This window comes from Sceloporus occidentalis, unplaced genomic scaffold (genome assembly GCF_023333645.1).
Source record: "Sceloporus occidentalis isolate IW3139 unplaced genomic scaffold, rSceOcc1.0.p SCAF_1, whole genome shotgun sequence".
In the NCBI taxonomy this organism is placed as follows: domain Eukaryota; kingdom Metazoa; phylum Chordata; class Lepidosauria; order Squamata; family Phrynosomatidae; genus Sceloporus; species Sceloporus occidentalis.
The window spans coordinates 222,453,583-222,480,813 of NW_028316981.1; the positions used below are offsets into that span (position 1 = coordinate 222,453,583).

At 41.2% G+C, this 27,231-nt stretch overlaps 1 protein-coding gene across 1 annotated transcript in view; it reads right to left on the minus strand.

The window, feature by feature from the left end:
• Positions 1-27,231, minus strand: part of LOC149323531 (alpha-2-macroglobulin-like protein 1) — a 76,226-nt gene that overhangs the window by 13,175 nt on the left and 35,820 nt on the right. Inside the window, exons 16-30 of the mRNA XM_089489150.1 lie at positions 26,684-26,830; positions 24,903-25,067; positions 22,273-22,369; positions 19,265-19,409; positions 15,835-16,060; positions 14,658-14,784; positions 14,057-14,178; positions 13,700-13,751; positions 12,967-13,050; positions 9,666-9,842; positions 7,919-8,000; positions 7,655-7,811; positions 6,154-6,228; positions 5,255-5,417; positions 1,751-1,902 (exon numbers count right to left, since the gene is read on the minus strand). Of these exons, the coding sequence (XP_089345276.1) occupies positions 1,751-1,902; positions 5,255-5,417; positions 6,154-6,228; positions 7,655-7,811; positions 7,919-8,000; positions 9,666-9,842; positions 12,967-13,050; positions 13,700-13,751; positions 14,057-14,178; positions 14,658-14,784; positions 15,835-16,060; positions 19,265-19,409; positions 22,273-22,369; positions 24,903-25,067; positions 26,684-26,830 (1,971 nt within the window). The remainder of the gene's footprint in view (positions 1-1,750; positions 1,903-5,254; positions 5,418-6,153; positions 6,229-7,654; positions 7,812-7,918; positions 8,001-9,665; positions 9,843-12,966; positions 13,051-13,699; positions 13,752-14,056; positions 14,179-14,657; positions 14,785-15,834; positions 16,061-19,264; positions 19,410-22,272; positions 22,370-24,902; positions 25,068-26,683; positions 26,831-27,231) is intronic.

A 27,231-nucleotide genomic window follows, 5' to 3' on the forward strand; every position in this document is an offset into this window, starting at 1 on the left:
CCACTATAGACAAATGTAAGAAACTACATGTTTGAATGCACAAAGCTAAAACGTCCCTAGACAAGCAAGGCTAGTTCTATGTAGTAAAAGCAAGATGTTTTAACGTGAAGGAATAGTCAGATATGTGACACCTCACCCTATGGGAAATATCTAACATGTGTTTTACTGTATTTCATTGATATACTTTTCCAATCAGTTCTAAATCCTGCTTTTATTCATAACTTTTCTTAGGCACATTCTTTCCATGCTATGGTTTCCGCCTCTGATTTTGTGACTAAGTGTAACATCACTGAGTGGCTTTCATAAATATAGTTGTCTTATTTTCTATGTTCATTTATTTCATACGTAAGTAATTGTTGTTGTTGTGTGCTTTCAGGTCACATCTGACTGATGTCGACCCTAAGGCGATCCTATAATGGAGTTTTCTGAGGCTGAGAGTGTGTGACTTGCCCAAGGTCACCCAGTGGGTTTTTATGGCTGAGCAGGGATTCAAACTCTGGTCTCCAAAGGTGTAGTCCAGTGCTCAAAACCACTATCACATCCTGGCTGCTATGTAGATCTTACTGACAATGAAGATTTTCACAAGGCATCGTTATATCGTTCCTTTGTCGTCCCAAAGTATAGTGGAAGCGTCTTAACAGATAGACGATTCCTCATTTCACATGAGGCTGTTAGTGTTCTTAAATCATTGCTAAATCATTCTTACATTGTTGCTGTATCCAGTGTGTGAATGTAACTGGTTTGAAATCGTTTTGTAATCATTTATTGATGAATTCTGATATATCAATGATTTAAGAACACTAGCAGCCTCACTGTGAAAATCTTTTGGAATTGTCTATCTGTTAAGACGATTCCACTACACTTTGGGATGATAAAGGAATGATATAACAATGTCGTGTGAAAATCTTCAATATTTATAGAGAGCATATGGTATTTATATTACAATGAAACAGTAGTATAAATGCTGAGAAATTTGCAAATCCATTGCCATTGCCAGCTTATTTGTATATTTCAGGAGTTTCCTATAGAGTCCATGCCTTAGTCACCTAAGCTTCCAAATTTAAGCTTAAGTATTGTTCTAACATGTAGGCATAACATAAACATTCCCCTTAATTAATCTTAAACACTGGAATTCCAGATTACTCAACACAGGGAAATAAATATGTGGCTCTATACCCTTTTAGGGTGTTTATTTACATTACCAAATTGGTAACAGGTACATATATGAGCTTTATATGGGGCTGTATTATATATAAAATTAATCATAATTAAATAAAATTGCATCAATTAAGTATAATTTTGGGCCCCCCCCTCTCTCATCTAGATTCCCTGATATTTACCTTACTTTATCTTATATTTAAGGGCTGGGATCATAATATGTTTAATAATTCTATGAAAGCACTGGTCACAGAATACGCTCATTTCCATTCTTGCTTCCAAATGTTTCCAGTATACAGGCTTCAGGGTCTTACATTTTGCAAAGTATATCCAAAACATTGTGAAAAGGCTATAACAACTGAGCCTTGCTGTCAAATGTTAGTACTCATATTTATGTGGGGGAAAATGCACTATTGCTGGCTCTGCTAGCCAAGGTATTCCAGGTCCTGTACTTAGTGTGGCAAGCTCCTTTTGCCAGAATGTGTATTTCTGGTTCCCATTGCAACTATTAGCCATATATGCCCTACATCGAAAGCTCATTTTCTATCAGTAACCTAACTTCTCCTCCCAGAGGATAAACCTAGTCCATTACCTGTGTAGAGAAAAAGCCTCCATATGCATTCTGTCGTTGGGTGAGGGCACGCACAATCTGGGAAGTTTTATCCATAGACACCTCTGGCATAATGAGGTAAGCCAAGAGAAAGTAGGCAGTGGTCTCTGTTTCTGAAAAGGACACAGTTCCATCTGCAAAGGAGAAAGAAAGAATGGAGTGGAAATCCTTTCTGTATGGAATAAACAGTCACCCTTCAGTTCCTGTAATAATAATCCAGAATAATAATTGCAAATAATTTCCCTTAGCCTTCTGCATACCAGACAGTAAAATTTCCACTTTTGGATTTCTGAAGAAGCAAACAAATAAACAAACCCTTGTGGTCTCTTCCAACTCTACGATTCTATGATTCTATGAAACAAACAACCTAAACCTTCCATGAGCAAGCCATATGCAGTGTGTTTTTTCCTCAGGTGGCCTTCTTTGCTGCACTTTGGTTAATGTCATTGGGTAAAATACAGTAAACAGGAGTAACCAAACCTGCTAGTTAATGGGATTTTTATCTCTGAGTTTATGGTTACTATCATCCTGATCACAACCAAACAACTTGGGTCTGCTGGTGTTCTTTGTGTTATTTTTGCAATCAGCATTTGGTTTGGCAAACCAAACTCTGAAAAATATAAAGGTGTTTAAAAACTAGAACAAATAACACCATTGAAAGAGCAGACAATGTTATAAATAGCCCTGTTTAAACATTTGAAGGCGTGTCACATTGAGGAGGGAACAAGCTTGTTTTCTGCTGCTCCAGAGAACAGGGCCAGGAACAATGGATCCAAGCTGCAGGAAAAGAGATTCCACCTCAACCTTAGGAGGAACTTCCTGACAGTAAGGGCTGTTCAACAGTGGAACACACTCCCTCGTCTCCTTCCTTAGAGGTCTTTAAACAGAGGCTGGATGGCCATCTGTTGGGGATGCTTTGATTTGGATTTCCTGCATGGCAGAATGGGGTTGGACTGGATGGCCCTTGCGGTCTCTTCCGACTCTATGATTCTATGATTCCCAGCCAAAGTGAACAGATTCTCAGACTGAAGTCAACTGAGGAGTGTTTCGACTGTACCTCAGAGTTATTAGTCCTCTAACGAATGTCTCCTTTGCTAATAGCATAAACATAGCATGGTGTTTTAGGACTAGGAGTAGGTGGAGATATCGCAAGATGCAATTGAAAACAAAACTGTAACACGAAACCTTGACTTTATTTTAGAAAAGGATATTATTATTTTTTTAAACTGATAAAACTGATAAAACTTCCCCTGCCACATGGCATCAAAGGACAGAGCAAAAAATAAATAAATTACAAAACCAAAATGTTATACAGTTGGGTCTCTGTTTTCGCTGGGGATCTGTTTTAGACCCCTCTCCCTGCAAAAATGGAACTTGACGATACTCAAGCCCAGTGGGTGCACACTGCAGACGTGCGCCCCATTATGTACCCCCTCCATTTGCCGCTTGTGCATAAGCGAGGGTGCGAATTCCAAGGCTGTGCAGACAGAGGGGCGACTGTAGGTCCATTCTCAAATATAAACACCATTCAACAAACTAGTACATGGCCCATGATTTTCAGTGATTATCATATGGAGCATTAGAACCAATAAAAGTCTGCATCTTCTGTTAATATAAATCTTTCTCAATGAAAAAATAAAAAAGTCTTTGCTGGGAATGGGAGTGAGGAGTCTGTTTTTTTTTCTTTTTCTTTTTTTAAAATGGATAGATTAAAATCAATGATGTGGAGCCATTTCCCCCTTTTTGTAGAGCTGGAAAATTATATACAGTAACATTTGTTTAATTAATTATACACTTAATAATAATTATATATAATTGTATATGCTAACATTTGTTTAACGTTTAAGAGGAAACATTTTTTAATATATTTTTATTACATTTTGCAAACTGAAATAAAATACATTGTATATGTGTACAATAATATATTCAATTACATTTAGATTCCCCCCCACCCCATTCCTTCCTCAATTCTCTGTCAGAACCGTGTCTATTTGGTTAATCAATTCATCACTTTCTATAGCTTCTTGTTCCTAAATCTTCTTTACATGTAGATTTCTATACCCTTAATGCTTCTCTCTCTTTTCTATTTTTAGCAAAGTCGTATTTTAACTTATTATTAATGCCACATATTTCCTTCTAATCACAAGTGAAACTGAAATCATATATTGCATTTTAATTAAATATGATACTTGTATAGATCCCTTCATTTTCTTTCATATAACATATCCATTGTTCCCAATCATTCTTGAACCTATTTATCGACTGTTTTTTTTTTTAGAAAGCAACTTAATTTATCCATCTCCATATAGTCATACATCTTTAACATCCAACTTTCCATGTCTGGGACCATCTCTGATTTCCACATTGCTGCCAACAACAATCTCGCGGCACTAATCATATAAAATAGAAGTTTTCCATACTTTCTTTCCACCTCTTCATTCTCTATCATATTTAGCAAAAACATTTTTTGATCTTTATTTATTTTAATCTTGAGTATCTCCTGTATTTTTTGTTGTACTTCAGTCCAAAAATTATTTACTTTTTGGCATTTCCACCAGCAGTGTATCATATTTCCCACTTTTTTTTTACACTTCCAGCATTTATTTTGGCTATTACGTGTCATCTTAGATATTGTCTCAGGGGTTAAAAACCATCTAAATTGCATTTTGATCAAATATCCCTGGATTGCATAGTTTTGAGTATATCTGATTCTCTTCTTCCAATTTTTTTCCCATTCAGAGGAAACATTTTTTGAGTTTCTCACTTTCACTCTTCAGTGGAAGGAGCTACTACTTGGAAAGAGTCAAAGCCATTCTAGAAACCAGGCTCATAAAACAGAAGCCTTGAGAACAAAGTACAGTGGGCCCTCTCCTTACGTGGGGGATCCATTCCGGATCCCCCCGCATAAGGGAAAATCAGCCTATGCTCGAGCCTCTTAGGAAATAATGTTTCTTCTCGGCGGCTTGGTTTTCCTCAGCCCAAAGGGAGTCCACGTACTCCCTTCGGGCTGAGGAAAACCAACCGGCCGTGCCATTATCCAACATCCCATGCTTTTTTGTGAGCGCGCCGAGCGCCCAGTACTCTCCTTTGCGGCTTGAAACTTCAGCCCTCTTCCAGCCCCAGCAGACTCCACCACCCCACCCCACCCCGCAGCCAAGCTGGGGCAGAAGCCATCACGGAGGAAGTAGGACTCAGGAGGTAAGCAGGGAAGGAGAGAGAGAAGGAGATGGGGAGGGAACATGGGAGTGAGGAAAGGAAGGAAGGAAGGAAGGAAGGAAGGAAGGAAGGGAGGGAGGAGAAAGGGAGGAGGGGAGGGGAGGGGAGAGGAGGGACTTTTGTCCCCAATGGCGGCACGGGGTGCGTGTGCGTCGTCATTGGGAACAATTTCTTGGACCCTCTGACATTTTCGGTTATCCAACTATTAGCCAGCCCATTTATGTTGGACAATTGAGACTCTACTGTATTAAATGGTATATTCTCTCCTACCTATTTTGTCAGCCTGTTCCTCTAACTCTTTCAGGAGTTGTTGCTGTGATTCTGTGTCCCCGGCCAATGTGAAGACATAAGCCAACAAGGCCTTGGTGTAGGCTCCATCCACAGAACTTAAGTTCTTCTTCAAACAGTGCAAGGCATCATCTACTAAGGTACCCTATGATACAATGACAACACCAGCAACAACAGTGCGTTAGGCTATAAATAGATATTGTTCCATAAGGGACATAGACACATTTATATACCCCTAAAGTTATTTCCTAAAGGTGCTGTCCACTAAGGTGCTCTACAATATACTAACAACAACAGCAGCAACAATAGTCTCTTAGGTTTTAAATAGATATTGTTCCATAAGGGACACATATACATTTATGTACCCCTAAAGTTATTCTGATATGATGACATAAAAATCCCACAGACCAAATTTATATTTGGGAGTGTGGCTCCCTAAATGTGCTTTTCTCTTTTACAATATTCATCATGATGTTCTCCACCCTATACCATATAAATAAAGCATACTGATACTAATGCTAATACTAATACTAATATTGAGTTAAACAAAAACAAAACAAATAGGTTGTTGGAAACTACAGTACCTTCAATTTTTTGCTTGCTTTAGTGTTACAGATTGTCTAGAAAATCAATCCTTCAGACAAGAGATTAATAAAGGTCTCAGCAGCCTACAACTACAGTAATAGCAAGTACATTTCTATACCAATTATCAGTGCAAATAAGTACTCCCTAAGCAGTTTACAATATGTAAGTTAATTGCACCCAACAAGCTGGGTACTCATTTTAGCAACCTTGGAAGGATGCAAGGCTAAGTCGACCCTGGAGCCTTGCAGGATTGAACTCAACTATGGGAGAAAGCCAAAGGATACAGCAAGACTTACATTTTTTTCCAGATGAAGCTCCAACAAGGAGGCAGTGATGTAAGCTGTCAGTGAGAGATCATCATCCACAGCACCCTAAGGATGAAGACAAAAGCCAGGTCAGAAATTCATGAGAGACCAATTGTGCACAGTTTGGAAGACATTTCTTATGGCCAGTTTTGCAGCACTTCAGACCAAGAAGATGGCTGAATCCTCTCAAGGAAAGATATAACTCCCACTTAAAAAGTAAACAAATGTGACAGAAGCTTATATTTCCTTGCCTCGGAGACGCTTTCAGAAGCAATTGTGAAAAGATCTCCTAATCAGAAATAGGTCACTTGGGAGTGTGGTTACTGCAAGACAGAAAGTAGGAGGGAGCTAGAATAACAGAATCATAGTTCTCTTATTGGACAGAAAACAGATGAAGTCCTTCTAAAACATTTATTTCTTTGAAAACCCATCCGACTGAAGCCCTATTCTGCCATTCATTATATTACTTTTAAAAAGTGTGAGGAGGGGAAATGTGTGGTCTTCCTCTCTTTCCACTGCCCTCTGCCTTTTCTAGCATTGTTTTCTCTTCTGTAGTGAATCATACCTTCTCAAGATGTAACTGAGGTATGACAGCCTCAATTTAGTCGACTTCCAGGGAGAGTTCTGGCTAGATCTGTTCAAGGACCCATTTGCTTGTCCTTTTGGCTGCCCATGGTATCCTCAGCACTCTTCTCCAGCACCACATCTCAAACGAGTTGATTCTTTTCCTATCTGCTTTCTTCACTGTCCAGCTGTCTCATCCATTGGGGAATACAATGGATTGGACAATTCTAACTTTAGTGCTCAATTGTATGTATTTAGGATATTCTCTAGCTCTTTCGTAGCTGCCCTTCCCATTCCTAGTCTTCTTATCTCTTGACTGCAGTCTCTGTTCAGATCATGCTTTGGTCCAATATATGGGAATGAATATATGTAGGCCTTTTCATTCCTTCCAACTGGCTGATATCACTTCAAGAATAGTATCTTTGATCCTTGAGAAGGGAACAACATGATGGGGCTCCATCTGAGAAATGGTTGCTTGCTCACCTCTCACATTTGGATGCCAGCTTTAGAGGCACCTGCACCAACTTGACTTGTTTTGTTGATGTCCTTTCCTATGCATGGATGGATTTCCTGAGACAAGAGACCTATGCCTTCTTTTCTATCTTACTGGGACACCATAAGCAATTATTCCTGTTTCTACCGTAAGGCCAACTGTACTTGCCTGCTGCAATCTGAGAGGAGCTTTCATTGTCATCACAAAGACTCCAGGAGAGCCACTGGGAAAGACAGGTAACTTGTCACACAGCTCTTCTTCCCATAAAAATTGCTCTATTATCACTTTGAAGGAACATCATACATGCTATTTTGCTGACTATGCAAGACTCCTTCAAGGTAGTTGGTGCTATTAGTATTTTTTATGGTAACAATATATTGCTATTTTAGTGGCAGCTGTTTATTTTTCCTCTTATTACAAAGGCAGAATGCTTACCTTGAGGGCATTGTTGAAGAGCTTGCCCACACTTTCAAAACAGCCACTTGGAAGTTGATGCTGCCCCAGCCAGTGAACAGCATCATGGATGTGCTTTTCATCAACATAGATATAGGACTTTGCCTGACCAAAGGCCTTTGCTACAAAAGCTGTCAGCCTGCAGATCAGAGAAGAAGAGGAAATGGAAATGTTCCAGACTCAGATTAACTAACTATGGCTCATAGCTTTAGCTTTGCCTGAGAGGTATTAGCTCAGTTTACGCACCAGGTATTCCCTTGAGCATCCCGCTTCCCAAAGGCACTATAGGATCCATCGTCATGTTTGTAGAGCAGCTGACGCTGGTACCCTGCAGAAAATGAAGGAAAATACAACTTCTGATTTTGTAATATGATGTATTATGAGATTAACCAATTAGGCTAATTAATTTAAATCCAGAGGTTGCACAGCTTCAAGTGTGCGTGTGAATTTTGTGGCAGGGTGGGCCAATACTGATCTAAGAAACATTACCATCACTCATAGAGATCATAGAGATCAAATCTAATTGTCTACTTGGAAGAAAAGCAATACAGAGACCACTAAGAAGGCAAAAATGGGTGCTCAGAGTCCCAGTCATGGAATGTGGGGGCCTACAGCAGTTGCAACAACTTTAACCACTGGCATTTTTCAAAGTTGGTCTGGAAAATCAGTATGCAAAGGGATCTTGTAGAACTTTGAGACTAACTGAAGGAAAGAAGCTAGTAGCATGAGCTTTCTTAGACTTGAGCCTAGTTCCTCAAGTACTCAAGCACTGACTGGCACCTTGTAATTTGACTTCTGATGTTGCACATGCATTGCACTAAGAGTGGTATAGCGTCCTTTGAAAATATTCTCTAGTTGCTTATTCTGTGGTTGGGCTTTTGAGCGTACATGTCAGCCTGCATCAGAGTTGTGTGAGTGTGAAAGAAAGAGTGAGAGCCCGTGAAGAAGTAATGATCTTAAGGTGATATCATTAACCTCCCACACTCTCTTTTTTCCCTTCAGATTTTTTAGAGAGGAAGAAAAAGTTGTGAGAGTGAGGATGATTTTAAGTATGAAAGAGAGCTCTGGAGCCTTATCAGCTGTCCACATACAGCTCTGGAGAGATTACCTCTGAAGGAATGAAGGCTCCTGCATTACATGGTCCCCAGTTGGCTTGAACTGATTCCCTCCATGGAGGTAAACCTGCTCCACAAATGGCAGCAAGGCAGTAGCCAGTTGGAGAACCAGTGGTATCAATGGTAGTAAAGAAGAAGAAACAAGAAATGGGGGGCTAGAAAATATTTCAGTGCCCTCAAAAGTACAGCCTTTGCTTTCCAAAATCATTCAGTCACAAGTAGGACTTTTGCAATTACTGAAATAGAAAAGAAGGAACACAAAGGCAGGAAGATAAGTGGTGGGATGACTAGGAGGGAAACATTTTCCTTGCTATAGAGATTATGACTTTTGCTTAAATAACTTCCAGATTATTTAGATGATTTGGGAAATTTATGTGGTTACTTTAGTTAGTTCCAGTTGTTGGGGCAAAACCTTTGATCTGACTTTATTTCCATCAATATGTTCCAGTTGTCTAGCTTTAGCAATATGTTATTCTATCCTCAAAAGAATAATGAAAAAGCTAGTGTTATACAGAGACCTCCCCATTTTATTTGCACAACAGTCATGTACGGTGTAGGATGAACCATTATGAATAGTCCAAGGCCAACCAGTAAGCTTCATTGCTGGGTAAAGATCTGAACCTAGAACTCCTGTGCATTAAATTCAGTACTCAGGTCACTACATCACTCTGCTTCCAATGTAGGCCTAAATATTACAAACATGCCAGCATTTAAAATCTCATTATTTAAGTATTGACTGGGGCAGGTCAAGCGACTCAGAGGGAGCCATCCTACTCCATCCTGTTGATGTTCACAGAGTTCTTGCCAATAAATACACCTGTCTCAACAATCCACTGCTCCTCAAATGAGAGAGAGAGAGAACCAAAGACCATACTCACCACTCTTCATATATTCAGTAGCCTTCTCTTTGACTTCAGGAGTTGCCTGGTTCGTTGACTCCAGATACTGGAGCACAAAGATGTTGGGGACAAACTTGGCCATATTTTGCTCACCACAGCCAAAAGGCATTTGAAGAAGATTACCTATATTTTGTAGTGCAGCACCCATTATGTCTCCTGAATGCAGATAAAATAAAGGATGAAAATATCAGACCTCTTCTTCTAAAAATCTGAGAATTCAGAAGCAATCTTTTGTCACTCTAGCAACCTGGTGCATAAACTTTTGTCAGGTGGTGAGAACAGCAGGTAAGATCTGCTGAATCTAGATCCAATACAGTCTAGTTAAAAAGGCCTTGCATCAGCTTATGCTGGGATCCCCGTAGCATGGCAGAGCACACCATTGTGCTCTGGTTTAGCTCTTATTTTTAAAACATTATTTTGACAGATAGGTGGGTCTGAAAACTATCAATGAGATTTCTCACTATCTTCAAAATGACACAATATGGGAGGCATTACTTTATTTTGGTTCTACTGAGTGACAAGGAACACACATGACGGAATAAGCTTGGGTCGCAGCACTCTAATACCAGCCTCTCCTTCTAATCTGTATACATACATTTAGAATCATAGAGTTGGAAGAGAACACAAGGGCCATCCAATACAACCCCCTGCCATGCAGGAACTCTCAATCAAAGCATCCCCAACAGAAGGCCATCCAGCCTCTGCTTAAAGATCTCTAAGGAAGGAGACCCCACTACACTCCAAGGGAGTGTGTTCCACTGTTGAACACCCTTACTGTCAGGAAGTTCCTCCTAATGTTAACTCCTCCCTCCTTAACTGTCATCTTTTGGCCTGTGAGGGCGATAATAGGCTGGCCCAGCTCCATCAGGGCTAGCCTGAAGATAGAGGCTCCTCCCTCTTTAACTGTCATCTTTTGGCCTCTGAGGGAGAGAATTAGGCTGGCCCAGCTCCATCAGGGTTAGCCTGAAGAAGAAGAGCCCTCCCTCCGGTCCAGGCCTCAGAGGGAGAGAAGAATGCTGGACCTGATCCCCCCCCTCACCATTCCCTTCTCCTTTTGTGTCATGTCTTTTAGATTGTAAGCCTGAGGGCAGGGAACCGTCTATTATCCCCTCTGTTGTAAGCCACCCAGATTCCCAGTGATTGGGAGACATATAAATAAATCCTATTATTATTATTATTATTATTATTATTATTATTATTAATGTTGAGGTGGAATCACATTTCCTGTAGCTTGCATCCATTGTTCTGGTTCTCTGGAGCAGCAGAAAACAAGCTGGCTTCCTCCTCAAACATATAAACAGGGCTATCATATCACCTCTTCTCTTCTCCAGGCTAAACAGACCCAGCTCCCTGAGTCTTTCCTCATCCGGCATGGTTTCCAGACCCTTCACCATTTTAGTTGCTTTCCTTTGGACACACTTCAGTTTCTCAGTGTCTTTTTTGAATTGTGGTGCCCATAACTGGACACAATATTCCAGGTGGGGCCTGACCAAAGCAGAATATAGTGACACTATTACTTCCCTTGATCTAAACATTATACTTTTATTGATAAGTATGCCCCCAATTCTGTCCTCCAAGTCATTGATAAAGATGTTAAATAACACTGGCCCCAGGACAAAGCCCTGTGGGACCCCACTGGTCACTTCTCTCCAGGATGAAAAGGAGCCATTGTTGAGCACCCTTTGGGTTTGGTCGGTCAACCAGTTACAAATCCATGTAACAGTTACCTTGTCTAGCCCACATTTTACAAGCTTGTTTGCAAAAAAGTAATGGTCTTACTGAAATCAAGATATACTATATCCACAGCATTCCCTTTATCTAACAAGCTGGTAATTTCATCAAAGAAAGAGATAAGATTTGTCTGGCATGACTTGTTTCTCTGAAACTTGTGTTGACTTTTGTGATTATGGCCTTGCCTTCTAGATCCTCACAGACTCTCTGTTTAATGATCTGCTCTAGAATCTTTCCTGGTATAGATGTCATACTAACTGGACAATAATTGTTGGGATCCTCTTTCTTCCCCTTTTTGAAGATGGGGACAACATTTGTCCTCCTCCAGTCTGCTGGGACTTCTCCTGTTCTCCAGGAGTTCTCAAAGATTATTGCTAATGGCTCCGATATTACATTTGCCAGTTCTTTTAATACCCTTGGATGTAGTTCATCAGGTCCTGGAGACTTATATTCATTTAAATTAACAAGGTATTCCTGTACTATCTCTTTATTTATTCTGTGCTGAATTTCCTCTCTTCTATCCTCTGCTCCATTTTCCTCAGGTTGAGCACCCTTTGCCTTTTCTGAGAACACTGAGGCAAATCACGTGTTGAGTAATTCTACTTTTTCTCTGTCCCCTGTTAGCATTTTGCCATCTTCTCCACACAGTGGTCCTACCATTTCCTACATCTTACTTTTGCTGTGGACATATCCAAAAACCCCTTTTTATTGTTCTTTACTTCTCTAGCAAGCCTGAGTTCATTCTGCGCTTTAGCTTTTCTGACTTTACCCCTACACATGCTAGCTATTTGTTTGAATTCCAATTTGGTGATTTCCCCATTTTTCCATTTCTTATACATGTTCCATTTAGAAGTTAGCTCAGTTGAAAGTTCCTTTGACATCCATCCTGTTTTCTTGAAACATCTTTTATTTTTTTTCCACATTGGAACTGTGCCTTCAGTATCTCCCTTTTGAGAAGCTCCTATCCATCTTGAACTCCGTTCTCCTTTAGTATTCCTGACCATGGGATCACCTCCAGTATTTCTTTAAGTTTACTAAAATCAGCTTTCCTAAAATCTAGAATGTGTGTCTGATTATGCCTGGCTTTCCCTTTCCATTGTATAACAAACTCTAGGAGAACATGATCATTCCCACCTAAGGATCCCACAACTTGCACCTCATTAACTAGGTCATCCCTGTTGGTTAGGATCAGATCTAAAATAGTTGACCCCCTTTTGGACAATGGAATTGTATTCAAGGCAAGTGAGGAATTTTCTAGACCTTGAGGATATTGCTGAGTTTGAATTCCAGCAAATATCAGGATAGTTGAAAAAAATTAAATCAAACATTTAAAGAGTGTAGAGGATAACACAGGATTCTTAATGAAGTGTCATCTCTCCATATGTTTAACTAAACCTATATAAATCAGGTGCAGAACCTGTCCTAATAATACTACCCACTTCTACGCATATTTGTTGCATTTGGCTGGAATATCTGTAAGGCGCTCTAATTTCTTATGAGGCCAAGGATGGGACTTTTCTTTAACAAGAAAGGCACATTTCCTCCTTACCAATGACAGAGACGGTGGCCCGGCCAGAGTCCTTCACAACATGTTCAGGTAGCTGAAGGGAAACCTCTTCTACCACTGGGTCCCCTGAAAGGTGATAAAAGCCCAGAGATTAATATCATGTACTACACTGAACCAAATGGCAGTAACACATTTATACAAAGTTTTTTCCAAGTGCTCTGAACAATTCTCATCCATCCGTTACCCCAATAAAGAAAGCAATCGCATGATCCCATGTAATGAAGGAATACAGTCTTTTAAATGACCTGATCCATATAGGGCTTTATAGGTTATAATCGGCACTTTTAATTGCACAACCAGGAAAGATTTCAAGTTCTTTCTGAATTGTGTTTTCCTGGCACAAGCCAAATGGTCCCAAGTATGTAATGCCACCCATTATGTCATTTTATTATATTGTTTTACGGCTGTTAGAATTGCATTTTATGACTGTTACCTGCCTCGATCTTTTGTGGAGAGGCAGGCTATAAATGATGATGATGATGATGATGATGATGATGATGATGATGATGATCATAATCATCATCATCATCATCATCATCTACACCCACGGCTGTATATGGCCTAACCATACATAAATGCCTGCAGGTGAACAAGAAAAACACCATATTCTTTCTGAATTATGTTTTCTGGGAATCTAGGATTAGTTTTGCTATCCAGAACAAAGGATACAGCCAGCCCATGCCTGACCTGAGCAAGGGATGTCATCCAGCCATACCTGAAGAGCACAGGAATGCATTGTAGGTCTTTTCCTCAGGGACACCTTCTGCCTGTGAGAAGAAAAGGGAGCCATGAGTTCTTCTGACTGCTCTCTCAGATGAATTTCCCTGTGATGTTCAGCCCTCCTCATATATGTTCTCTCAGTACCAGGTCAGGCCTTCTGACTAAACACAGTTCTTTCTGAGCCCTGGCTGACCTGGCCTTAGCCCCAGAACCACAGAAGCTCATCAAACAGCCAAACAAATCCTACCCATGCTTTAGGCACAGAGAAGCTATGGAAACACAAGCTCTGCACTTGCTAGTGCCTGGCAGCCTTCAGGCACACCTTGATTCATGTGCTGATGACCTCACTAACCTTGACAAGCAGGGATTTTATCACTGTGTCTGACCGTCCTCGTGTAGGTGTCACAGAGATCCTGTTGCCACACAGCTCTTGGGTCTCCTCAGCCTCAGCAGTAATGGAGAAGTTGACATGCCCTACCAAAAGGTAGAATAGTAGAGATCACTAAAGGCCAGGCTTTCAGCCAGAGGTCCGATCTGAGTGTGAGTGGCTGCTTATGTCTGGTAGAATGGGGAAACCCCTCAGGCATCACTCCTGGCAAAGTGTGTGAGATTGTCAAGGAAGGCCAAAGCTGTTCCTTTCTACAGAATTCATGGGACAGACACAGGTCAGAGCACAGAGGGAGAGGTGCTTCTGGAATGAATATGGTCTACAACAGATGTACACATGTGCTTGTACTAAGCCCCAGATCTGCAGTGATGCCCTAGTGCAAACACACTGGCATGAGCAGTAGCTCGGAGATACAGCTTTGTCTGGCAAGAAACTCATCCATACTATCATTGTCAATAATCTTACCGTACATAAAAAAGTCTTTAAGGAAAACAAGGACATACACTGCAAAGCCCTAGGACTCCATGTTCCCTGTGCCCTTCCCACTCCCAGCCTCCAGCCTCACCCAGCTGGGTAGCTGTCACATTCCAGGAGAAGGTTTTGGCCTCATCAGCGCAGAGGCAGGTAGTAAACTGGCAGGCTGGGCATGGCTTCACCTCTGCTTCTTGCGTCTCTAACAGGGTTACTCTCACCTGGACAAGTAAAAAAGGAAGACATGTGGATATGTTTGTCAGGACCCTTCCCAGAACCAGGCTCTCATGAGGTTGGCTGCCCCTCCCTGTCCAGTAGAGACAGGAGATTAAGTAGTATGGAGCTGTGCCTCATAAAAATTTCAGCCAACTGAGCAATATATTTACATCAGGAAGGAATTTCTCTTTTTTAGTCTGGCTAGAAGAAACCCTCTGGGGGGAATTTGTCTTGCAGATGAACTGTTTGACTTCCCCATACAAACTTCTCACACAAGTCCTTTTGCTTTTGGAGTATCTCATGTGCTTCTTCTGCCCATGACTAGTATTAGATTCTGGTCTAGACTCTGTGGGAGAAGGAGCGGGGCTGTCCTACTGGACAGGGGATTAGACAAGGTGGTTCCCTAATGCTTGCAATGTTCTACTATATGTGAGAGACTCAGAACATCTTCTGACAGAGAAATTGAGTTTTTGCACCTCAATCCATGGCAAGATATGCAAACTGCTCTCAAAACTTGGTATTTTGCTATAGGGAAAATGTGGGACTTCCATCTTAGACAGATAAATGTAGGCATAGATAGATACTGACTTTGGACTCTCCCAAGAAGCCACACACACTTAACATTCCAGTCTCCTGGCCCCCATCTCCATCTCCTCCAGAGCCTTGACTATGAAACTACCTACCAAAGTAGTTAGGTTGGCCTCTTCTACACCTCTGGCAGGCAGCCAAAATGGTGTTTGTCCACACAGTGTTTGATGTTTTAAAACTGGATTATAGAACTGGTTTTAGATTGCTTTTAGAAGTTTTCAAAGAGTATTTTCATGTGTTTTAAAAATGTTTTTATCTTTGTTTTATTTGAATTGGTTTTTATTTGTTCAGTGCTTTGAGAGCCCTTGTAGGCTGGAAGATGGTACAGAAATACAATCAATCAATCAATCAATCAATCAATCAATCAATCCAAAATGGATCATAGGGTTCCCCACCCAACTCTAAGGCTTTTTTCCTGGATACACATAAAAGAGAAGTATTTTTGTTTGTCTATAATGTGCGCTCACCTGGATGCAGTCCGTGAGATAATTGAAGACCATGGCCTTTAGTTCAAAAGTCTCTCCACGGACCACAGAATATGGTAATGCGGGATCAACAAAGAAAGGCTGGAAGACTCTGAGTGTGGCTTGTTGGGAGAGTCCAAAGCCAATGTCCGCCACACAGAAAGCATTGGCATTCCACTCTGTGATGGTGTCTGGAACGGTGACTGGGTGGTTTGCTTTCCCTTCCTCACTGAAGAACAGGAAGAGAGGTAACAACAAAAATACAAACTATTTGTATACCATAGGCCCTCTACATTCACTAGGGTTAGGGGCACAGGACTTCCATGAAAGTGGAAAAACCACAAATAAAATAACCTACTTTTTTTTAGCTAAAAAGACACCTCTCTAGGAATCTCTAGGTCCTCCAATGCAGCGCTATAGTCAACATCTGCTAGAAGAATCATACTGGAGGACCTACAAATGCCTAGAGAAGTGCTTTCTCTAGTAATCTCTAAGTCCTTCAGAGAACTCTATGGTCTTCTTCCAGCACAGTTGCACTGGAGAATCTTGAGAATCCTAGCCATATGATTCTATGATATTAAACAAATATGCAAATAATCAAATCTACAAAAGTCAAAGCTGCAAATGAGGACAACTGTAGAGTTGGAGCCCTTCACTGCTAAAGCAAAACCAGCTTTCACCTCAGTTTAGTTTGGTTGGAGGTTGGAAACCTAAGTAATTTTATCAAGTGTCTACTTCTGGTGCTCATAAAAATATTTTAAGGGTATGGCATTTCTGGCCCAGGTCCTGCAATCCTGATCAAGGCTATGATATGGGCAGAAGTGGGGGTTAACCATATGCCTCCCAGCTGGGCCCAGTTGGGATCCTCTTTCATTTTCATTGGGAGAGATGCAGTGGAGGATTCCTTGCTAATCCAAAGGCAAAGGGTTCAATCCCTTCAGGCAGTCAGACAGACATTTTTATCCAGATTACTCCACGTGAAGAGCCTCTATGACAGTCTAGCCCAATGTGCTTAAATGTTTTAAGGCCATAGATGCCTGGAGATGTTAAGAATTGACAAGGAGAATTTGAAAGGGCTCAAGAGGCGTGAAAGACCACATAACTGCACTAGTGAAGCAGGGAGGGCTGCTTTTGCAATGCAGGTCTTGTGAACGGGCTGTTGTTGTGTGCCTTTAAGTCATTTCCAATTTATGGCAACCCTAAGGTGAACTTATAATGGGTTTTTCTTGGCAAGATTTGTTCAGAAGGGGGTATGCCTTTGTCATCGTCTGAGGCTGAGAGAATGTAACATGTCCAAGGTCACCTAGTAGGTTTCCATGGCAAAGCAGGGCTTTGAACCCTGGTCTCCAGAGTTATAGTCTAATACTAAAACCACTACAACCACACTGGCATCATGTGTATCAGCTGAGGAGGAACCATGTTTTGCAGTACACTCATCTCTCCATATTTGTGGCTTTGATATTTGTGGATTTGATTATTCACGGATTTGATTACAGTAGACCCGCCCCTTACATGGGGGATCGGTTCCGAACCCTCCCACGTAAGGGGAATTGAGCATATGCTCAAATCCCATTCAGAATACTGGGACATACCCATGCGGCACACCGTGGTGCACATGCCATGGGCACACACCCCATTGTTTTGATTGGGGCTTGCCTTCCGTGTGGGCTCAAGTCCGTGGAATACAAGTCTGTGGAAGGGGAAAGCTGGCTGTAATATATTCTCTCTAGGAATATCTAGGTCCTCCAGTGCAACTCTATGGTCAACCTTAACTATACGTTGCACTGAAAGATCTAGAGATTCCTAGAGTCAATACTCTACTAGGCATTTGTAACTCCTCCAATGCAGTTCTATGGTCAGTGTCTGTGGGATGTTGACCACAGAGTTGCACTGGAGGACCTAGGGATTCCTAGAGAGGTGTCCTCTCAGGTAAAAACATGGTGTTTTTGTTATTTGCAGTTTTTTCATATTCACGGGGGTCTTGTGCCCCTAATCCTAGTGAATATGGAGGGACAAGTGTATAGGGATCCTCTTGGCACAGATGCCTGACTGTGCCATACTGTGTATTTACTAACAACGAATTCAGTAAAGGTAAGCATGAGAATGGAGATTATCACACTAGCAAAAAAGACAGGCGCACAGAGGGATGCTCCCATCATTATCATGCAATCATGGGATGATTATCACACAACATTGTGATTATCCTGCGATTATCCTGTGAATAAAGAGGAAAACTAGTGCTACTTTTTATTCATGGAAAATCCCATGAATAAAAAGCAGTGCTAGAATTCCTCTTTATTCACAGGATAATAATAGTATAATAATAATAATAATAATAATAATAATAATAATAATAGTTTATTTATATTTTCCCACCTCTCCCAGATGGATCGAGGCAGTATTACAATCCGCTAAAACAGATACATTAATAATAAAATATATATAAAAGTACATCAATAGAAATAATATAATTAATCTTAAAAACTATCTCATCATCTAGTGGCAATGCACTAGAGTCATACAATGGTCTGAAGATGTCTCTTACACAAGGTCAGGTGGGTAAGATCGCCGGAAGAGATTAGGATTCAGGAACATAATCACGGGATAATCACAATGTTGTGTGATAATCATCTCGTGATTCCACAATATTGATGGGAGCATCATGCTATGCTTTTTTTTTGCTGATGTGAAATATCCATAAATAAATAAATAAATAAATAACTAGCTTGCCTTTTGCTCTCTCTTTCTTCTTTGTATCTCTGTTCTTCAGCTAGTCTTAGGACAAATCCCCTCTGTAGGACATTACCAAATAAAAGCTAAAAACATAACTGTATATACTCATGTATAAGTCTAGAAATGTAGGTCAAAAACTGACCCCCCAAAATTGGAGTCGACTTATCCATGGGTCAATGTAAATACTGTATCTTAACTCTTATTTAAAAGAAGGAACCATCCCCTGGTGAAAAGCAAGAGTACAATCTGTCCTGGAAGCACTGACCCCCTCTACTCTCTCATCCATCCAGCCTCAAGAGTGAGCAGAAAGAGTTATATTTGCTTGAATTTTGTAAGCTCTTTGACATTGTTTTACTTTGCTTCATTCTTTAGATCCTTTGCTATATGCCCTAAGTTTTATCTTCGACTTATCCACGAGTCATAGCAAAATCCATAATTTTGGCCCCAGATTTTGCCCTCGATTTATACATGGGGTCGACTTAAGAGTCGAGTATAGACGGTAATATAAATATAAATTCATGCTTCTTAGTCATGCTAAAATTGAGAATGTTTTGGAATTCCTCCTGGACAGACAGTTGAAATGGAGGACATGTCCTGGAAAAGGATGACATCTGGTCACCCTAGTGTTGTGGCCAGAGGAAAAGGCTGCATACTCACAAGTGCTATTTGTATCCTCCCTCCCAAACAGAGTTTTACTTACTTGACATGAACCAGATTCCAAACCCAGGTCTCTGGAAAGTGTGTCCTGGGTTTGCTTTTCTCTTCCTTTTGGGGGCCTGAATCAACTGGTTGAGATACTTCATTTGTGAAACTAATAGCCATAGGAACAGGTGCATGAAGGATTTCTATAGGAAGAAGCAAATATGTAAGCCATAATAAAGACAGGTTGTCATCATCATCATCATCATTTGTTTCAGTATGTTTAGAGAAGTATGGGGTGATGGTGACTAAACGGCATGTTGACTGATGAAGGAACTATTGGATGTTCAGCAGTCACAGAGTGGAAGGGAAGCAGCGTGCATCAGATAGCAATAGCAAGTACATTTCTATACCACTTATCAGTGAAATAGCAGTACCTAAGTAGTTTACAATGTGTAAGCCAATTCCCCCCATAAGCTGGGTCCTCATTTTAATGAAAGGATGGAAGGCTGACTAGACCTTGGAGCCCTCCTTTACGATTGAACTTACAATGTTGTGGCTGCAGTATCAGCATTTAACCACTGCGCCACCAGGGCTCAAATGTAAGGTTAAATCAAAAATGGGTAAGCAGTTGAGAGCATGGAGCTGGATCTTCCCCTCTCTGACTCTGTGAGTGGTAGTGACAAGAGTGGAGGCACAGCTATGCTCTTGGCATCATAGGCACCACAGCATGAGCCGCAGGGATGTTCCTGAATCCTAATTTAGGGTCTTTGAGTTGGTTCCACCTTCACCACCTTGCCACTTTCTCAATTGGAGAAAGGATGTGGTGGATGGAGCATCCCAGATTCCAGCTGTTAATGTGACATTTTAGTGTTATGTACAGAAGCCTGCTGGAGCACCTCTCTCCTTTCCACCATGAACGGGTTAAACTAAATTTAACCTGATATTAAATCCAAACCAGGAACTGTAATTATTTAAACTTTGGTCAGATATTATGGTTTGATCCTTCCTTGTTTTAATAAACAGTTTAAACTAACCATGGTTTGGCTTGGTTCAGATATTTAATTATTTATTTTAAAAGAGTGCTTAGTTTAAAACAGGAACTGGATACCCCATATCTCCTCCTCACATCTGTGCCACAGGAGAGATGAGGGACGTGCAAGTATGCAGCCTCATTCCTATAGTCCTAAATTATTGTTTAGCATTGTGTCTGCACTAGGCCTTTTCAAGCCCTTTTCTGTGTGAGTAACACAGAGTACAATCTTCATATAGCTTTAAACCACAAACTGCTCAAATGTGTGTTTGACTGCTAGTCCCATCACCTTAAAAGCACACAACAACAACAACCCATCATCTTTGCCAGCATTTTAGAATGTGGCTAAGCAACTGGTTGAAGACATGCCATAAATGGCGCAGTCAACAGGGTCTGCGGAACTTCTCCAACAACCATTGCAATCCATTGGCCTGATCATAGCATGAGGCAGCCCAATAAACCTTCCTGACTGTCAGCACTTTACATACCCATTTACATAGCTGAGCTTGACTAGAGATGGCTACAGCCAAAACAGCCATATGCTCTTTCTATTCTTCCAAGATTTTAGTTTTAATATTTTGCTCCAAAGCACCTATTATAACAAGCAGGTGCCTTCCACTACTACAGATGCAAGAATTCCATATAATCTACCTCACCTGTAAGGCCAAGTGGTCTTCTCTGCTGTTTTATCTGCAGAGTCATCTTTCTGGATCCCCCCTCCAGCACATTTTGTTCAGAAATAATAAGCAAAAATCACAGGAATTTTAACATTTATACACAATTATATGTGCAGAATGTCCTTCTTAGTGTACTGTACTTCCCTTTTATTTGTATCTCTATCATTCTCAACCAACATCATCACTGGCTGTGAGAAAAAATAAGGATAGTTCTTTGGAAGATAAGGTGCACACTGTTCCTGCTGCCATGTGCAGTGATTTGTCAAAGTAACATAGTATTATCCCCATAAATATATGTAATTATCTCCAAAAACTTTAGAGGTAAGCTGATTCTTCGCACACAGCTGCAACTTAGGACCAGTCAATCCATCAACTGAAGGGATCTGCTAGATTCCAACCTTTCAAAAAAGGGGAATGTGGAAAAGGATGATATTTAAAGAGATACAAACAAAAATAGAACATTAACAAGACCATTTGTGCATATATAATTGCATAAAAGTAGAGAGCCAGCACGGTGTAGACTGTAGGACTAGGGAGATTAGCCCATGCTTTTTTTCACCGGATCAGGGCATGGGATCAAATGGGTGAAAACTCCTGGTGGACTCCTGGCTTTCCCATTCACCAGAAATGTACACCAGGAGTCTGGATTGTGTTTGCGATGTGGCTGAGGTGGGCATGGAGGTGTGTAATAAGATCCATTTTCACCCGTTTAAGCCCATGTCCAGCCTGTGCCCGGATTGGGAGAAAAAAACGTGTGCAATAATCTAATAGGACTCTGAAGATCAGGAATCAATTCCTCATTAGGCCATGGAAACTCATTGGCTGACCTTTGGTGAGTCACATCCTCTCAGCCCCAATAAACCCTGTAATAGCTTTAGGATTGACACAAATGTAAGAAACTTCAAGGCAAAGAACAACAAAGAAAAGGGGTATTATTTTGCTTCTTATTTGCAAACCAAATCCACTTGCATGGAAAGAGAATCAGGAAAGATTGATCTGTGGTTGATAGAACAAACAGGATCACCTCTCCTGATAAAACACATGTGTGGCAGATTCAATGCAATTTGTGCAACTTTAGCTGAGAATGATCACTCCTCCTCCTTTCTGTCTCATTCAGGCTCCCTCACCAACATAGCAATAGCATGTACATTTTTATACTGCTTATCAGTGAACTAGCATTTCCTAAGCAGTTTACAATGTGTAAGCCAATTGCCCCCAACAAGCTGGGTACTCATTTTATCTACCTACAAAAAGGATGGAAGGCTGAGTGGACTTGGAGCCTCCTCTAGGATTAAATTTACAATATTGTGGCTACGGTATCAGCATTTAACCACATTAGGGCTCCTTCTTCATACTGACCTGGCTGAAGGTTCAAAACCCTTCTTTCAAGCGTTGGCACCTCACAGGAGACTGGTTTCTTAGCTCTGGTGTTGGTGAACATTTTTATCCCGAGTTGCTGTAGAAATCAAAGGGAGGAGAAAAAGTGAGGGATGAAAACAGAACAAAATACAGGCAAGTCTGAATTTACTTTATTCCCATTTACAACATTTTAAAGTTACAACACTTTTCCAGAAATAAATAAATGACAGTCTCACCCACAATTCCTTTGCAACTGTGCGATGCAGGGAAGGCAAGAAAATGAAGGAGTTGAGTTCGTGTTTTGGTATAAGAAAAGCTCGCTGGACTGTTTTTTATTTACCTACCAACACTGAGGGAGAAAAAAAACTGAGGTCCTGGCATTACTATAAGAAAGAATTTTTAGAGGTGGAAGAGGAGGATTATTTTGCTTGCTTAGAAGATGGTGTGAGAGGTGGAGGAACAAACTGACATTTTAGTGTGGCTGGAGGGAAGGGTTTCTTCTGCCTGCTTAGTTGGTAGAGTCATGATGGGAACAGAACAAAAAAATAACTTTACTGGACCTGAGCCATAGAGGGCTTTATAGGTAATAACCAGCACCTTGAATTGTGCTCAAAAATAAACTGGCAGCCAATGAAGCTTTTTCAACAGGGGCGTTTGTTATCTGACCCTGTCAGCAGCAGCTCTTTGAACCAGCTGAATTTTCCAAACATTCTTCAAAGGCAGCCCCATGTAAAGCCCATTACAGTAGTCCAAACAGGATGCAACCAAGGCATATACCACCGTGGCCAGATCCGGCATCTCAAGGAACGGGCGCAGCTGGCGCACAAGTTTTAAATGTTCAAAAGCACTCCTTGTCACAGCAGAGACCTGGGCCTCCATGTTCAAAGCTGAGTCCAAGAGTACCCCCAAACTGTGAAACTGTGTCTTCAGGGGGACTGTGATCCCATCTAACACAGGCTGGATCCCTATTCCCTAATCTGCCTTCCAACTGACCAGGAGCACTTCTGTCAACATTGCAGGGGTTTACTTTGTTTACATTGCAAGTTCAGGGACACAACCATGATATAATTTGAGACCCACTTGTTTTCTCACATTTTAGCCACCATGTCTGAAAGGTACTCCATCGCTGCCCTTGCCATTTCTGGCCATAATCTAGGTAAACTATACAGAGAGCAAGCAAGTAGAGATCTATACAAATATTGAAGGATTTATGTAAGTTTCCTTAACGTTGGTAAACTGAAAGTCCACCTTTTCAGTTTCTTCTTCATCAAAGAAATCTTCAGCATTCTTCTCTTCCTGCCCTTCACTTTTAAAAATGCAGTCTAAATGGTGACAGTGGTGTGGGTGCACACTCATGCACAAATGCAAAGATGTTGGGTGCAAACGTTCCAGCATATTTTAGCCTAAAGCTGATACTACCAGGATTTCAGCCTTTAGAACTAGAGGTGGGAGTAAACATTCAAGAGAGGAGAAACTATGTGGGGATATGGGACATGACTGTCTTGGGAGCACCACGGGGCCAGATGTCAACTTTGTTATGTTTTAATGGGTGTTTGTATGTATGTTTGTTTAAATGAATAAGATGAATGTTGTGGTGTTTGAATATATATGTCTATGTTTATTCATGCTAACTGGAAATGCAGTGGTCTTTCCACATTTGCTGGGGTTAGAGATGAAGGATCCCCATGAATGTGGAAAAACTGCAAATAAAAAACACAATTCTTTTTACCTATGAGAACACCTCTCTAGGAATCTTCAGGTTCTCCAGTACAACTCTATGGTCAACATCTGCCAGATGCTGATCATAGATACATGCTGGAGGACCTACAAATGTCTAGAGAAGTGTTTTCTCTAAGACCTTCTAGGTTATCCAGCATAACTGTATGGTCAACCTCTGGCAGAGTTGCACTGAAGGACCTAGAGATTCCTAGAGAGACCATATTAATCAAAACCGCAAATAATTAAATCCACAAAAGTCAAAGCTGCAAATGTGGAGGACCAACTGTAGTATCATAAGCTGTAATGAGTAAGCTTAATTGCCAAACCGATAGAGGTTATGCTCTTGTTGTTAATATTATATTGAATGAGATCCCTGGCATATGTGTAGTTATGTATTTTCCTTCATATTGTTATATACTATATGGTTTGATTATATGCTTTAAAGATAATGAACTGTGTGGTGAGAAAGCTAAGGCAGGTTATCACTGAAGAGGACCAAGCAGGTTGGAATGCCAGCTGCGTGTGGGAGGAATTTTTAGCTAACAGTAAAGTGAGGGGGGAAGAACTGGCAAAACTCAAAGCGATTTTAATGTTAGGGGAATGGGGAAAGCAGCCTTAGCCTGCCAAAATTATGGGGAGGAGTAATAGACATTCTAATATTGAATGGGGCGGGGGTATACCCAGTTCTATCCAAGATGTTTTCCTAGTGACATCTCTGTAACTTCTGAAATAAAGCCTTGCTGTTTAACCTACAGAAGACTGATCTACTGAGTTGGGAAGTTTACACAATTCTTGACACCAGGTTTGGCCCCAGAATTTGAGGTTTCTCTCCATCGGCTTAACCAAAATAACTCAACCCAATCCGAAGCAGAACAGACATCAAGAGAGGCTGCTTTACTGAGGCCACTCACCTGGAAAAGACTATAGACATCAGGTTGGCTTTGAAACCAAGGGGCTATAAGAGACCGCTTTGTCCTCCCTTCAGATGGCAGGCATGGGTATGGCTCAAAATCTTCCAAGTGATACATAAATCCTCTTGCACCAATCAGCCCTTGGTCATAATATATATCATACACCTGAAAACAAGAGATCATTAGAATAACATACCTTCCAACATTTCACAGAGGAAAACCAGGACACCAGGCATGCAGCCAAGCAATATCAGTGTTCAAAAGAAAAAGTTACTACTGAGGAAGAATATCCAAGCTAGGAGAGGCTGCAGCAGTTTGCTTTTGCCTGAGCCTCCTGGGAAGGACAAGATTCCAGCCCTACTCTCCTCTCTCCCATGCTGAGCTAACTGAGTCCAAACTACTTTTGCAGTTTAAACTCAGGCCTGTTACAGACAGCCAAAATAAAGCTGCTTCGAGTCACAGTGGAGCCCTAAGGACTGGAGCATGGCTTTGGTGTGGCTTTTGGACTCTTAGGACGCATGCATCATTGAAACACCATACCTCCACTGTGACTCGAAGCAGCTTTATTTTGGCTGTCTGTAACAGGCCCCAGTTTGTAGAAAATGAAGTAAGCTGAGGACGAAGAGGGAAAGTGAGAGGAGGAGCAAAGAAATGAGTCATTTTAATAGCAGCTGAAAGATAGGATGGCAGAGCATTAATTGGGACTGTCCTTGGAATATCAGGATAGTTAGAGAGTATGCATAGCTTTGGAAGCAGGGCACATCTGGCCATGTGACATCAGGGTGCGTTCAAGAAAACAAAAGTTATTAATGGGGAAGAACAGCTAAGCTAGGAGAGATACAGCAGTTTGCTTTTCCCTGAGTCTGCTGGGAAGGGCAAGGCTCTGCCTCCTACTGTCTATTCCCTTCTTCTGAGTGAACCACTGCAAACTACCTTTGAACTATGAACTCAGTTCACACCAAAGGAAGCAACCCAAGGACAAAGGGGTAAAGTGAGAGGAGGAGAGAGAAACTGGGACATTTTAAAAGCAACTGGAAAAGTTTGGGGGGCTTTTTTGTGATGGTATTGAAAGAAGTGGCAGCTTTTTTGTTACTACCAAGGCACATGACTTCAAACTGATACATGATTCAACACCTATTCCTCCCAAGTACAAAGCAATTCAGTTCTTTTTTTCCAGGCCAATGAGCTATAGGGGAGGGACTGCTATATCTCAATGATGTATTCAAATCTTTCAGTCCAAGTCTCAAGACAAGTCTTAAGTCTCTACCTTCAAATCTGAAGCTGAGTTTCAATTCCTTGCAACAAGTCAAGTCTTTCAAGTCAAGTCTCGAGTCTCAGGTCTGGGAATCAACTTTTAACAGAAAGCTGGGATGCGTTTCTTGGATGGAACAGCAAGCAAGTAAGGCAATGGGCTTGAGGTGGGGCTTGAGGTCTGCTTGGCAGCCTGTCCATTCTGTACATCAGAGAAGCCTTCTAAAGCTTTTCGGACGCTGTAGAAGGATCCTTCTGCCTTAAGCCCATCGCCTAATGCATTTGCCATTCCTTTCCAAGAAATCCATCCCCCACTTTGGGGGCAGGCTCTTGCCTGGTTCTCAAAGTGAATGGCACTATCAAGTCAGTCATGAAAAATATACAAGTCTCATGTCATGTCAATGAATGTGTCATTTTTGCCAAGCAAAGGCCAAGTTGTTGAAGTGACTTGAGTCCGGTTTAAGGCTAAGTCAATTAACTCAAGTCTACATCACTGCTAGATCCTTGCTAAGAAATATGGACCCCCTTACTTCTTCTGGTGTCAAAGTTGCATTCTCCTTCAGAGCAACGCTCTTATCAATCGCACGGAGTGAGCACAGTGCACCTGGGGGTGCTTCTATTTCCAGATTGACTTTTGACCCTGGAAGCTCCTCTTTTTCTGAGAAGGCCACTTTCACCTATGGATAGAGAGGAAGGGAGAGAGATTTTTCAGATGGGAAACTTGCATTGACATGGTTCATGATAAGCAGCACTACCAGTACTATAAAGACTAGTATACAGTGGTTGACTTCTTACCCACCTCCACCCCCAAAGCACATACATTCAGCCCTCTGTATCTACGGATTCTTTATCCATGGTACAGATTTAAAATATTTTAAAAATATATAAATTCCAAAAAGCAAACCTTGATTTCGCCATTTTATACAAGGGATACCATTTTACTATGACACGGTATTAATGGGACTTAGAATCATAGAATCCTAGAGTTGGAAGAGACCACAAGGGCCATCCAGTCCAGCCCTCCTGCCATGCAGGAGCTCTCAGTCAATTCTCTAATAGGACATGGTTTCAAGAACTT